This window comes from Phalacrocorax carbo, chromosome 1 (assembly GCF_963921805.1).
Source record: "Phalacrocorax carbo chromosome 1, bPhaCar2.1, whole genome shotgun sequence".
NCBI classification, from domain to species: Eukaryota; Metazoa; Chordata; class Aves; order Suliformes; family Phalacrocoracidae; genus Phalacrocorax; species Phalacrocorax carbo.
Window position 1 is genome coordinate 44,474,978 of NC_087513.1, and position 15,454 is coordinate 44,490,431.

Below are 15,454 nucleotides of genomic sequence, written 5' to 3' on the forward strand. Positions count from 1 at the left end.
TCAGCTTCTCAGATCCAACAGTAATAAAAATAATTCTTAAGAAATAGTCCAAACATAGTGTAGTGTTAGAACGTATATCAGTTTGCAGTAAGTATCCTTGGGTCACCAGTGATCCCAAACCTGCATGAGTACTGTTGGCTGTGGTGTGGACAGAGGGTTTTGTCTTTGTAGTTGGAGAAGTTGGGTGCTTTCCTTTGCCTTCTCTTCTAGTCCAGCTGGGGAGTGGGGAAGAGAAAGGGCTAGAAGAAATGATGGGTGAACTTTTAATCAGAACTACTCAGTTGCCTCAACTTCTGAATTTTATTTTGGTCCAAACCCACCTTCTGTAGCATGCTCAGAGGGTCTCACAAAGCACATCCTAGGAAGAGTGGAGGGTTAGGCAAAAGACACGCTTTGCAAAATAAAATGAGTAGTAGCAGTTTCAATTAGCATTATATGTGTCTTTAAAGCTGTGCTTTTTAATGATTTTGTTAATGTTAGGGTAAAGTAGGTAAGATTTTTCTATTTTAAAATGTGATCATTTTTAATTTTGGTGAAATTGTATTTTTATATTTTAATGAAAATTAAAACCAAACCCCATTGGCCCTGTTCGCTTCTTTATCCTTTTTGCTAATACGGGATTTTCATAACATGTTTTGTTAAAAAAAAAAAAAGTAATTATCCTTTGGGAAGCCTTCTTTTGTGATACAAGGAAACTATACACAAAAATGCAACTAAAATATTCTTAAAAATCCAGGTGTATTATTTAATGGAAGTTTGTATCTCTCGTTTTAGAAGAGATGAGGAACATTAATATGTTAATGCCTAAAACTATCTGCTTAGAATTTATACAGTAGCATCATTGCAGGGTCTTGCAAAAATATTTCACTGTAATAAGCAGTAAAGGGCAGTGCTCAGTGCAAGCCTCACAGCACACAAAGGTGTGTGACGACGGAAGGAACTCTCAAACCATCATGACATGGCAACATTTCTGTGTCATTGTCTGCTATGTTATAAAGGGCTGATTCAATTCAACAGAGGAGTAATACTCGCAGGTCTAGTGAAAGTGTAACTAATACAGACTCTGCTGAGGAGTTACCATGCATTGCTAATGAGAGATATGCAGCCAGAAAGTTGCATGCAACGCTTGCAAAGCTCCTGAAGCTATATGTACCTACCAAGCTTGATGCCTCCATTTCTTTTCCTTTTTGCATTGCATTATTTTAAATAATGCATCCAACCATCTAACTTTTAAAGGATTTAAACACACTGTAGAAATACATAGTTCTAAGATGCCATCATAATCAAGGCCATTTATTTGGATAAATTTCCTATTACTAAGTTATACTGAAATGAACATCGTGGGAAAGCTGATGATACCGTGGAGTGTATTCTTGCTTCATTCACTGCTGTCCTCTTTGCAAGGTAAGAACTTTATTCTATTTTTGTAGTACTACTAACTTTAAAAATATTTTTATACATATTTTAATAATAAGGCTTCTTATTCTTCTGTCATTATAAAGCAATATTTTTGACCCTTGCTGGAATTCATAAATGAAAAAGTTTTTTAACAGAGGTTAAAAAACTGTATATCGCCATTCTCTCTCACAGGTGTACAAACTAAAATATAGCTCTTATTTTATTTAAAAGATACATTTTTATGTCTGAATTTGTTACAAAACAATTATTTAGGAATAAAATTTAAGTTTCTTGGCTTTCTTGCCATTACTGCCAGATGAGTAAGTGTATAATGATTTTCAGTGGGGTATGATTTTGTTTGATCAGACTGCACCTGCAGTTTGTTTAAGCATTTTTAAAATGCTAGGGTAAATAATTGCTCTTCTGGTTATAGAAATGATCCTATTTTCTATGTAATGCAAATGGATCTTGTAGATTTCTTGCAGCAGTTACAAAATTTTCTAAGGCAATTTGAGAAAGGAGTTTTTTGTTTGTTTTGCTTGGTTTTTTTTTTCAAGCATGGACTCTAGTGTATTTTATGTGGATTGCAATTGAATTTTATGTGGATTGCAATTGAATTTTACAAGTAACATTCAGAAATTATAGGTAACCACCCTAGAAGTTTGATTCTGGATAGCTCTGAGGACCTCTTGTATTTTGTCAGTTTTGGTCTGAGCCTCTGAAGAACTGTGTGCCCTTTGCTTTTTGTCCTGGTAGCATGTACCAGAACTGAGACCATGGAAACTTGCAGGTGATGAGTACTTGAGAGAATCAAACTCTAAGGAAGCAAAGCATGTAGTTCTACATCCCTTGGAAGGGATGTACACAAAAGTTTGTGTAAAGATGTTCTGGAAATCTTAGGATCAGTAAAGAACAAAATCCAATAGTGGTGTTTTACACTTGACAAACTGTTGTTTGCCAAGTGCAGAGTGAGGCTGTAGCAAAAATATTTAACCTGATGACTTTTTAATCTACAGGATCTTATTGCAAGCTTTCTCTTTTGAGAAGAACTTCAAGGTAAGTTTTAATTCCTTATTTGTCAAGCCCTACATACAGAACAGAATGAATAAGTTTGACGCAGTGCAAGTTAAAAAGTAAAATATAGCCTTGAACTTGACAGGTAAAATGTCATGTGGATGTACATTGGATGTAAAACACACTTTCAGAACGTTTATGACTCTTTTCAAAGAATTTACATAAAGGCCATGGGTCCTCTGTTTGAAAAATGGAGGAAGTCCGTATGAAAAATGATACTTCTATGGTCTTGAGAAAGCTTAGAGGAATAATGGAATGAAACCAGGATGAGATCATGATTTCATGACTGGAAAAATACATTAAATGAGTATCCTTCTACAGTTTTAATTGCATGATAAAATCCTAGCTGCTATGTGAAGTCCAGAAAAGTAAGTGCTATACAGCCTTAAAATAAACATTTTCAATACAAGTTTTCATGTAGAAGCTGAAATCCAAACAAAACCCAAACTAGGGAATGTTCCTGATCCCATTGAATTAAATGGGAACTATGCCATCAATTTCAATGGTAGCATCCAGTTGAATGTAGCTTCGGCTATCTAATGACCTCTAATACATCTAGTGAACACACATGCACATCAAATTATATGCCATCTTGGACTGTTGATAAAACTAAGTACATTTTATAGTTTGATGCCCTTGCTTCTAAACTTAATCACAAATTTAAGTCAGCTACAACTGGAGAGCCATCTCTTGCTATTAAAAGTACCATCACAGTGTATTCAAATAACACTTGGGGGAACTCGCAGCCACTCACTTGAGTCAGCAGAGTCAAGTAAATATGAAGCTGCTTTACAATTTTGTATCCTGTCATGTAAGCCTATTTTGCCTATTTACGTCTCCCCTACAAGCTCCAGGTACTTTCCTGTCCAAGCAGAGATCGGAGTGCTGCCCAACTCTGTAAAATGAGACCACGAAAAGAGAAAAAAAGAAAAAGCACCTTTTTAAATGTTAACCCGAGAAAGACCTCTTTGATAAAGTGATGGTAATCAGAGAGAAACACTTCTCTCGGGGGAGCTGCTTATTCAGGTTGCTCCAGGGACCTTTGCTTATACAAGATCCTTTTTGTTTTCTTCCAGAAACGAGTTTAATGCAACTCGACAGAAGAGAGATCTCGTAACAGCTGAGGTAGGTTATAACTCCAAAAGCAGAAGGGAGGAGAAACCCTCCCCCTTTTCTGCTCTGGGCCTTTGCTGTCCTTACAAAGGAGCCTTTGTGGGGAGAAGGGCTGCGGTAACAGGAGGACAGTGAGGAGGAGTAGCTATTCCCTACCTGCTCACCCCCCGCCTCAGCAAAGTGCCTGGACCCTGACAAACCAACTGATGCACAACATGGAAAAAAACCACCCGCAACGCCTCTGTCTTTTGTGAGGGTGAACAGAGCGCCCTGGAAAGCTGTTAGTGTTTGATGGGAGGCACAGTGGCAGTGCTGCCAGCCAGGCTCCCTCCTGCACATGGTACGGTGGTGGCTCCGGCCTGGCCCTGGTTCCCACTGCCTGGGCCCACCACTGCCTCAACGCTACATCCCAGCAAAGTTGCACTGAAATTTAATAGTAAATGGGGGAATCTCATTCCCCCACTGGTACGTGTCTCAGGCTACGGAGCCCAAGCAAGGGTTATGACCCTGTTCAATGGGGGCAGGCATGAAGCCCACGGCAGTCCCTCCTCAGGGTCTTGCAGGGAGCCTGCAGCCGAACCACAGGTGATTTTTTCACAGTCCCTTTGAGATTTACGTGTCTCCTGACTAGGTCAGAAGGTAGCTGGTGTGAAACACTGTGCTAAGGTGAATCGAGCCTCTGAGGGACACAGGCTCTGGGGAGCGATGGTGTCCCAGGAGAGAGGGCCTTCAGCAGGACTGTGCTGTCATAGCAAGGATGCTATACCTCCCTGAAATAAAGCAAAGGCCAAAAGCTGCTTTCCTGAGGAGGATAGCTCAGAGTAACTATCAGGGGAAATGGAAATGAGTCTTGCTGTGCAGGGAGGGAAAGGATCCTCTCTGGCTAGCAATGAGCCACGGGGACCAGGAATAGTTTTGGTGTGTGGGCTTTCTGGGTAGTGATCTAACGAAGTCTGTTTCAGGTTGATTTTAGACAGATTGTGCTACTTGGATGCATCCCACAAAGTGTTTCCAGTTGGAAAAGGGAAGTTTTTATGTCACTGTACGAGGCATTAGTGAGACTTAGCTTAACCTCTTCCTTGCACAGTGCCACTCACTTAAAGATCCATTAGTTCTAACTCCAGACATGGAGAATGACTGGTGGCAGGAGGGAAGAAAGAAATTAGCTTAACAAGTGAAGACTTAAACAATTTGTTTTGCTTAGTCGTGCAGCTGGAGGCTGGTGTATACATCTGTGGAGAGCACAGAAGGGTAACGGTTTTCTCACAGTACATCAGAGAGGGAATAAATAAAAACCCTGGGGAAGAAGAGCTATTTAAGCAAAAGGGCCAAGCTTTATAAATCAAAAGGGTTTAAACTGGCCATGAATAAATGTAAGAGGGAAATACCTAACTACCCAGCACTTCACCCTGGTAAACTCTCCAGTCAGACTAGTGGGGGCAAAAACCCCAGAGTGCTTTCAGCCTGGAGTGGGATCAGCTCTTGGAAGGGATGATGTGACGTGACAAACTGCAGTAGCAGAGCGCTGGGTCAGATACAGGGCTTCCTTATAGTCTGATGCTCCCCAGTTCCTAAACAAGACAGGAAGCAGATCCAGATCTGCCTCCTCTTTTGTTTGGGATGACCTGAAATGCAAATATGCAGGACCTCAAGGAGGACATGAAATCCATTGCAGCTGGAGTGGCCACAGTGGGATGATAGGACACAGATTATGAGTTAGGGGAGAAGAGGAAATGGAGGGATGTCGCATCTCCAAGCTCCCCAACTGTTGATATTTGACCAAAGTGTAAAGAGCACAAGGGCTTTCCATCCCCTCATTCTTCCTTTCAAATGTAAATGCAGAACTCCCCAGGTGGAGCCCTGCTGGTTCACTGGCACTGGAGGGCATTGAGAGGAGGCCAGCGGTGATCCTACAAGGCAGGCATATCCTTCCTCATCCCACCAAAAGCCATGCTTCCCCCTCCCCACGGTGCTGGTTGCTGCAGTCACTGCCTTCCCTGCTGGTCCAGGGTGCCAATCCCTCCTGCAGCACCCATGGTTGTGCCATGTGCTGGGTGAGCTACAAATCATTCTTCTGTACTTAAAGTCCCAACCCAATGTTTTATGTTCCTCTGACAGATTCAAGCTGCCTCTCCTCAATCACACTTTCATGGGGCCTTGACGCGGAGTCCGCCAGGAGGTCAGTGCCATGCTCCTCACCCGCAGGAGGGAGGGATGGTCCTGAAAATGCTGCCTTCCTACCAGTTCTCCTGTGTTACCGTGGGTTGTGGAAGCCCTTCTCATTATGTCCCCTACAAAACCCTGTCCCATCTCTTTTTATTCATGTTAAATCATGGAAAATTCCTGTTAAAAAATGTACTTTCAAAATAATGCCTTACAACCAAATCTGAACAGCTAACTAAGGCAATACTTTGATTTTTTAAAAAAATTTAGTTTCACTGCAATTTTTGTTTTCTGCCACTTTTTCTGGCCTTGGCAGAGGACATAAGTATGTCTGAGAGGTGTGTAACTGGTTATGTAATGGGACAAGGATGCTCAGGCAATAAGTATGCAGCTACTCCTGGAGGGCTTTAAGCATTGTGCAAACACATAAAGCAGGTCCAAGTTACAGAAGTTCTTTTGCAGAAAAGTTCATTGTATTCAACTGAACTTTGGTATCCTCTTGGAAAATACATACGCCTGGGTAGGTGCTTTCTGTCATGTTTTTCTATGTAAATGAATATATGTAATTTTACAGCTCACAATTCTAACAACAACAAAGATGTTTTCCACATTAGTGTTGTTCTATAAACAACATTTTCTGCTTTGTTGGTATTTTCAGAGTATCTGTGCATATTTGGAAAGCAATTCTTAAGTGGAAAAAATTCGAAAATAAGCATGGAAAGGAGTTTTCACAGTGAAGGCTGATAGTCTTAATCATTGGTAACTTCTGTGCATGCTTTACTGTAAAAGTCCCATTTTGTTCCTGTTTAATGCCACTAGCAGCTTTACCATGGCTTCACTGGGAGTGGAAGGGCCTGTTAATTTCATTTACTTCCTGCTTTTTGCAATGCTTTTTTAATCTCCGTCAGCAAGATTGTAAGCATTTGTATCCAGGGTTTTAAACCTTCACCAAGAATGAGAGCAACTATCTGCAAAACCTGATGAAATATTGCTTTGCAACTACTTTTTTTCCCCACTTTTGGGGAACTATAATTTGGAGCCACCCTAACAAATGGTTAGTAGATGACAGTGAGGTCTTAGCCTCCCAACAGACTATAGAACCCTTTAATGAAACTGCTTTTGGAAACAATTACTAATTATTGCATAAGGCAAGCCATTCCCATGGAATCTCAAGTCACTGACTTCAGTCACCTCTGAAGCAGAAATAACCTTTTAACTGTCTTTTTTTAGCATGGGGGAAGGTTATTTATAATTGGTTTTGACTTTGTAAATTATATATTCTGGACTGTTCATAAACTGAATGTACTCTTTGCTGTAATGCTTAGGAGGGAGGAGCTGAACATATGTATAAATTGCACTGAATTTGGTCAATTAAAATAATCTGTGTCCTGTGTATTTTGAGACCAACAGGACTGGGATTTTGTTTCTTTACATGGGAACTTGACCTTTTGTTTGCTGGGAGGAGGTTAACCTTTTGCTCCTTTGTTAGTTTACAAGTCTCAAACCAAACGAGAGAGAACCTTGCTTCTCTTTTAACCAAGGAACACAAAGGATAAGATTAAGTATACTTTTAAAAATGGAGATTCTTATTGGTTAATTTTTCTTAGCTAATATAGCTGCTAATGATTTAACAATAAACAGATTTAATGAGGTTCTCTCAGCCTATTTGCAATATAATCTACTAAAAAGCTAATACGCTTGCTTACAGGTTCATGTCCTCAGGAGTGCCTTAATGGAGCAGCCTGCACAGAGGCAGGTGACTGTGACTGTCAGTTATTTCAGGCTCAAGGAAGCAGGTGCCAAATTGGTAAGTTTTGGGCTAAAAGAGTCAAGTTTCAGCTTCAAGTAAGATTTAAGGTGCAAGTTTTTAAATGAATACCTTTAACAGCTTATTTATGATTCCTCTGTAGTATGACTGTCATTCTCTTAGTAGCTAAGAGGATTAAAATTATATGTGTTAGGGATATATATAAAGCAACGTCAGGAATGCCTACATTTTAATGTGTGGGCTGTAACGATACATAGATACTATAACAGATAGATGACTGTCTAGTACATCAGTAACTAGCCAGCTTTTTTATTGTTAGCCAAACAACCAAAAACTCACTGCATTTTTCTAACAAACAGTGAATTATCAGAAATAAAATTACCAACTATTTCAAAGCACTGTTTTCCAGAACCTGCTGGGTGCAGGGATCAACAAGAACTGTCTTCCAGGATCTGCAGTAGATCTAAATCCCTTGCTTCTACTTATAATTAAAAGGTCTCCACTAAAGCAAATTCAAAATTTGTGATGGTCACACGTGACTAAAACTGCAGCCTAAGGATTAAAAAAAAGCACTGACTTTATTGAAAGTTGAAGAAATGAGGTTATATTTTGTCCTTGCTATGTATTTCCTTTATAAGCTCTTATTTCCTTTCTGAGCTCTTACTTTTGTAGATGCCTGTGACACCTGTCAATTTTTTATTACCGTTCATGCTGTAAACTTGGTGTGTTGTCTCCAGTACCTAACACCGGTAAGGACCGATATGGGATTTGCAAATCATGGGGACAGTATAATTTTGAAACATTTGATGGCATCTACTACTACTTCCCAGGAAACTGCTCCTATATTTTTGCAAAAGACTGCAGTACTCCAGAACCCCAGTACACTGTTTGGGTAAGTATGTGAGCATACGCTAGAAATAACACACTGACTATTCCTGTATTACAGGACTTACTTTTCATCATAAGTGAAATAAGAAGAGAGACAATAAATGGATCAAACTATTGCATTGTTTACTTAAATATAAGGCTATGCTGCTGGAAAATGTCTAAGCCTTTGTGCAGTGGCTCAAAACACTGATGAAATGATAATCAACAGAATCAGTATATTAAAAATAGTATTTCTTACTCCCCCTATCCTACAAACGATCTTTGATCTCTCCTTTCTGAGAGCAAAAATGGGTCTTAAAGCAGACCTTGGAAACTTCAATAAACTTCAGCTGTCAGACTGTAAAAAAACCTGAGTTGCTGAATAAAGTGCAAACAGCTATCACCTGCCTGATAGCGGGGCACCAGAGTGTACTGTGCCCTGATTCACGGCCATCGTCACACTATGGGGAGCCACGTCCCTGGTCCATGGAAAACTCTGTTCCCTCTGGGGATTTGCATTCTAATTTTGGATTACCTCTACGTCATGCAGAAAAGATTAATAGCTCAAAAGCCTTCATCTTGGCCTAGGTATGGAAGGCATTCTTTTTAGTAATTTCGTCAAATTGCTGAGTATCCATACTTGATGACTTTGGGTCAGGGAGAGTTCAAACCTATACCTTCTTTGAAGGGAGATGCCCTATTTATCAGGCTGTTGGTTACTGTGGGGAGAGGGTATGAGCTCATTATGTTGCTTTTTACACAATGATTGGGATTTGGTGCTGATTGTGCATGGGAGATGGGACAAAAGGTGTCCTAATTCTGAGCCCTGGTAGTCACAGTACTTGCAGGGCCAAGGGCAGACCTAGATGCTGATTTCTGCTGCAAGGACTAGTTTTCATTTATAAACACATGACCTCCTCTCCCCTCAGATAATAGCATCTAGAGAAGATAAATCTGCCATTAAAACTGCCATTTCTATTCACTCAGGTTATAGACATGTTGTTACACCTGCCTTCCATGATTTCATTTTAATTCTTTGGATTCTGTGTGTGGCTATGATCTTTTAGGATTTTTTAGAAAATGCTGTAGCAAAGCCCAAGATTATATTAAAATCTAGAATCAATATTTCAGTGGATTCCAGTTGCTCTGGAAAGAGAGAAGCTACCATTCAACTGCTGGAACAAACGCCATGTTTTGCTAAATACTGAAAAAGTTTACTCAGAAAAGTCATAAGTAATGTTGAAGCACTGCAGTTACTACAGACTGGGCAAAGGAGAGCCAAGATCCTTGCCAAATCCTCACATTATGGTCCTCTGGCTTTAATAATCCATGTCTCTAGCGGAGAAAAAACAGAAAAATTATTTTGATTTTCCTTGATTATATTTCTGTCTTGGGCCAGGTTTGCACTAGTAACATTTATGATGTCTTTAATTATGATTTTCTTTATACATGTAAAATCTCTAATGCTTTTCCTGGTTTGGTTTATTTCACTCAAAGAAACACTAACCGGTTTTTACTTCCAGGATTAAGTGTCCGTTTAGAAAGATTAATTTGAGTACGTGTTAAAACTGCATGTGTTTACCAACAGAGCTTTTCTACAAAAATGATAGCTCTCCTTACTTTTACAGCCTCCATTACTATGCTGGCAAAATGTTTCTTAGTTACTAATCGATTTAGCTTCACAGCACTGCCAAGTAAATTGGTAATGCAACTCCCATCCTCAGCGAATAGTAACACACACTCATAGTCATATGAGTCTAGAGTCATATTTGAGCTAACTAAACTCTGTTTACATTTTTATTTAGCTAATGAGAGATATCTAAGATTCAAAACACATTCCCCTGTCTCCTCAGTGGTGTCTAAAATCAGCTCACAGGCTTTTGACGCACTGTAGTCTAGTGTATCCCACAGGTTTGGGTGGCTCAGCCCCACTAAGATTAATGAAAGCTGTTGAAGCTTTGCTCAAGCTTTTGGAGTAGGTATGTGCTAAAACTCACTTAGACCATGTGAGTGTAATTCAGAACTGTAGCAGTTGACTGGTTAGAATATATGCACAAAACGTTGGAGACCTATATCCCTATCATCAGAATAAATCTGAACCCAAAGTTTTCAAGTCCTGAGAGTGCGCCCTGGCCCACGAAAGCCGTGTGGTCTCTGGGGAAAAGGACCATCCTGCAGAAGTTGTGCTCTGCCACACTGAAGGCTGGGAATGCAAAGGAAGTCTGACTTCAGGGGTATTCTCCTTTTTGCCAAACTGTAAAAACGAATTGTGCTGGCTTATCGTGCCTGTTCAGAGGTCTGATTACACATTTTTTAATGTGAGATCTGCTTCACTGCCATACAACTGTTGACATGCTGCAATAGGACTTGCATGGTCTTCATTTCTGGAAGCATGCGCCTGAGATCTGTTTAACACCTCTCTCTAGTAGTGGGCAGTCATGGAAGTCACACATTGCCAATATCTGAGGCACAGTTTTGCAAATCTCTCTCTGACTGACTGAAACTTGTATTTGCATTGCTGTTTTCAAACTAGGGAAGCTGATATATGGTTCAAACTAATACTCTGGCTCACTTTGCTATATAGCAATGGGCAGAAGCAGACTTCAGAAAAGCCTGTCCTTCTCCATTACCAGGGCTGGAAAGCCAGTGTGAAACAGCTTTTAACAGATCCGTGTAAGTTAGATGCCTGCAGTAATACATGGGAACACTCCAAATCTCAACAAATCCTGAATGGTTCATGAAGGCATATTGTAGTTCAGCTGGGTGCCAGGCTGAGCTGGCATGGAGAATGCTGGTATTACTCTGAGGTTTTCTATTGGTTTGTAGTCCCCTCTTGAAGATGAGACCTCTAGAAACAGAGCAATAGGGGTGTATCCTCACTGCAAATAACAAGCTCCTATATTGGCAGTTATAAGCCTATAAGTTATAAGACACTGCAGTGTCTCTGAAGTTCACCTACATAAAATACATAGGTAATTCATCCAGTATTTAAAACACAATATTGTGATGCTTTGTTCTATTAAACAATTGCTGTACCTGTATTTCTCAGTAGTATTGGGTAGCGTGAACTTCTAGTTTTGCATATCTTTGTAATTATGATTTTTTAATGTTCTAAGTATTATTTGTAAAGCTCTTTCAGTGATTGGTGCATAGAAATGTAAAATATCATATATGAGTTTATGAAAAATTGTGTGAAATTATCAGGAACAAACATTTATTCTGATTGTGTGTGTATTTTTCCCCTCTAAGGTTCATAACAGTCCTCACTGTTACGGTTCGGTATATACTTGTCAGAGGTCCATCAGCTTATTTTTTTCAAACCAAGAAGAAATAATTATTTCAGGACATGAAGTAAGAAAAGAAGGAATAAGGTAAGTGTTCTAAGTGGGTTTTAACATTTTGTTGCAAAAAGATAGTGTGGCATTTGGGAAATTGATGTTTTTTACACCAGCCAGAGAAAATAATTTGATACATGTATTTACCAATCCCTTGCTGTTCTGTATGGGGGCTGATAGAGCTCTTGTGTGAGGAGATGTAATGGTGCTGATGTAATACCTGAATGAGGACATCATGCACTCCCCACATGAACCTTGTGTTGAACTTCTCAGCTGTAACCTAATGATTACCCATCCCTACTTTGTACAGACAAAGTCTCCATCAGTTCTAGCTAATCCTTGGTGCATCCTGATACCATTTTGAACAAGGCAGTCATTATTTATTCTTGGTAGCTATATTTGCTGTAAGACATTATCTTCTTCTAGCAAACTGTGAATTAGTTGAATCAAAGATCTTAAGTCCCCTTTGCCCCTTTGGCGCAAAAACTCCACAAAACATCTCTGCAGTACATCAAACTCCCAAATTTACCAGTTGTTTTTTTCATAAGTAAAAAGATGAGTCCAAGGCTGTCATAAGTATGTTTCACTGGTTGATGAAGTATAGAAAACTTCAAATAGTTGTTAAGGTGTTCTCACCATCCCCTTTGTAATGCAATAGCTGTTAGCATCTGAGACTGATAGCTACAGTGATGCTGTTAATCCCAACAGAAGCAACTTTGGAAGATTAGGATTAGGTCTGTACTGCAACATTATTGTCCAGTGGTCTTTGGCCAAAGGAGGAAAATATACAGTATTTTGGTCAATAGTATTTTCTGTACTGTAAGTTCCTCCATTTGCAGATGTATAACACAGTGAGGACCCCGTGCCCAGAAGGGCTGCTGATGGTCATAGTGTCACATAGCTCCTTGTGCAATGCAGCATGGTCATGAAGTCATGTATTCCTCAATGTGCCCATGCTGGGCTTTGAAAATGGAGTTTCACTATTCTTTCAGGCTTATAATTGGTACAGCTGATAGGTATACAGCAGAAAAGCATTCATTTTTGATTGTCCATATAGAGAAGTAAAGAGAAGAAAAGATAGTAAAAACATGATGAAGAAATGAATGGAAGTGACTGTATAAACCTGGGGAAAAGGGCTTAGTGAGTTAGAAGGTGATGTTTTATGTGGTATTTTTCTAGCACTAACCTCATGTCATCTGAGATCTTTGAAGCAGGCTGTTTATTTTTCCAGATTAATATTGCCTCAGACAGTTGGAAATGCTTTCCTTGAGAGACTGGCTGACTATATTCTGGTGAAGACTACCTTTGGCTTTTCTCTTGCTTGGGATGGAAACTCTGGTATTTATATTAAGCTGACAGAAGATCATAAAGGAAAACCTTGTGGCCTTTGTGGAAATTTTAATGGCAATAAATATGACGACTTGATACTGCAAAATAGTAAGTAAATAGCTTAGAAATACACCCTTACCTTGTGTGAACAGCTTCTGTGTTCACTTTAAATATAGTACTGTAAAAAGGCATAGTCCTGTTTCAGTTATTTCAGTAGAAAATAGAATATCTGCTCTACTTTCCCTCATCATTAAATACGCTAAGGGAAAAGTCTCGGTTCAAGGAAGTATTTATATGTATGTTTAAGCCTTTTCTTGCTTAGCAAAGCACTTGGGGTATGTTTATCTTAGCTGATGAAAGTGCCTTCAGATAATAAATAGATAAACAAATGCTTGTGGTTTTTCTCTATGTTTAAGGATAGAGGGAGAAGGAGAGAACAGTCAAAATATTAATATTTGGAAAAAGCACCATCTAGAATCATTTGTTTATATAAGCATCATAGAAATGCTAGTTGACATATGTAAATTTTAAAGCTGTTGCCAGGGAGTTTCTTATATCTCTTTGTTGGTATGGTGTATTATGTGCCTCCACCTACCCTGTAGGATGAGGAGTTGCCCAATTCTGCATCTGAGGCAGAGATGACTTGCTAAATTGGTAGAATATTCTGTAGTCTCTGTAGGGAATACTCTATAAGGACTTTTGTCCTACTTGCAACTAATGTGGAGAAAAAAAAAAAGCTTGAGAATATGAGGAATATTTTTCTCTGTCTCTGATAGAAACAAAGATAGGACTGTTTTACTGTTACCATTAACTGCTGAGAGAATCTAGTCCCATGGCCCTGCATATTCTTAAGTCACAAAAGTTATCTCACAAACTTTTTTCCTTTCTCTCTTTCCCCCCATTTTTTACAGTTGATGGAACAGCTTTTTGACTTTCTAAGTGAAGGAAGATGCAGTGTATCTACCTTTGTATTGTCTTTAAAAATCTGCCCAATATAAACTTCTCACACCTCTTCTGCCGTGAGGGCAGTAAGTTCCATTTCACACATTAGCTTCTGCACACCAGAGTATATTTAATACCTAGTTAAAACTGGTGATCTGTAATAATGGACAAAAATGGAGTTTGGAGGAGATAATGAATTCACATGATCTCTAAAAAATAGTAATTCTGGTCTCTTTAATTTTATTATCTGTTATAAAAGACTTCCAGCTCTTAGCTTTCTTCATTTCCAGAGCTACATTTCTTCACCATCATAATTTCTTCTAGCATTTTTCTTTATCAGAAATTATAATATTACTGTAGTGTACTTTAGAGAGCGCTATGAATCATTTTAACCTTTAACCAGCTGTATAACATGGTGCCTTGACTCTGTGCAAATACAAAGCATGAAGTTTTGATTCTTTACAAGACCAGACTGATAATTCAAATTACTTCTAAACCGCAACATTTTCCTAAGCGTTTCCAAATCTTATAAATCATTTGGGATGATGAGTTATCTCCCCCAGCTAAAGTACTTCCCCCAGTAGTGTAAGGAAAGCTCTTACATCCATCCTAAGTCTTCCAGAATCTGAATGCTCTCTATTTGCAGTGCCCCAAATAAATAAGTTGCTGAGAGGCATGTAATACTCCATTTCAAAGCACAGTTTAAAAACAAACCCCTTTTCTGTTTCCTTATCTTCATCTTTAATGGCATCTTTGTATTGCTTTAATATACAAGGCTGTATCTGTGTATAGAACTGTTTCAAGGACGTGAATTTATTTTGTGGCATTTTTTGAGGACTTAGAAATTTTTTTCAAGCCATGTTGAAATGTAAATAAAATATTTTTAATTCTTTTGCAGAAGCAGAGTTATGTTAACAGGTTCACCTCTAGATCAAAACCCAGATTTTTATGTTTGGGAAGGGTTCTCTGCCTAAAGAACTATTCTGTCAGAGAGGAAGAAATGTTTTAAGTCTCTCTGGCTCTTAAGTAAAATAGACTGGTGGTTAGGATCTTTGTTTATTTGTGCAGGTCGAAGTACAAATATCTGATTAGTGTGCTTTGGGGCTTTCCACATTGAAGAGTGACAAACTGTACATCTTGTGCTAGAAGAAGTTAAATTAAGTTTTGGATAGTATAGCTCCATGAAAAAAACTGTAGCTGATTTCATTTACATTTCCTATCTCCTAACCCTGCATAGATATAAATAACCGTAGCACAGATACCAATTACCATAAGGTTCTTCAAGGTGAAGGCAATATACCCTTTTTGACATACGTAAGAACACAGAGAAAATGTAATATTTAGTTTCTGCTGCAAAAACATGGAAATTTTGGGTCTGTTTCTTTACTGCCAACCTTCTTGTATGTTCGTCTGTCTTCCTCAGCCTGTTGCCATGACTTCCAGTCATGCATCTTTTTCATTACTT

At 39.0% G+C, this 15,454-nt stretch overlaps 1 protein-coding gene across 1 annotated transcript in view; it reads left to right on the forward strand.

Moving 5' to 3' along the window:
• Positions 1-1,331: 1,331 nt before the first annotated feature.
• OTOGL (otogelin like) overlaps positions 1,332-15,454 on the forward strand; it is a 97,857-nt gene continuing 83,734 nt past the window's right edge. Inside the window, 8 exon segments of the mRNA XM_064444181.1 lie at positions 1,332-1,404; positions 2,415-2,454; positions 3,549-3,597; positions 5,704-5,764; positions 7,457-7,555; positions 8,254-8,408; positions 11,633-11,754; positions 12,950-13,155. Of these exon segments, the coding sequence (XP_064300251.1) occupies positions 1,332-1,404; positions 2,415-2,454; positions 3,549-3,597; positions 5,704-5,764; positions 7,457-7,555; positions 8,254-8,408; positions 11,633-11,754; positions 12,950-13,155 (805 nt within the window).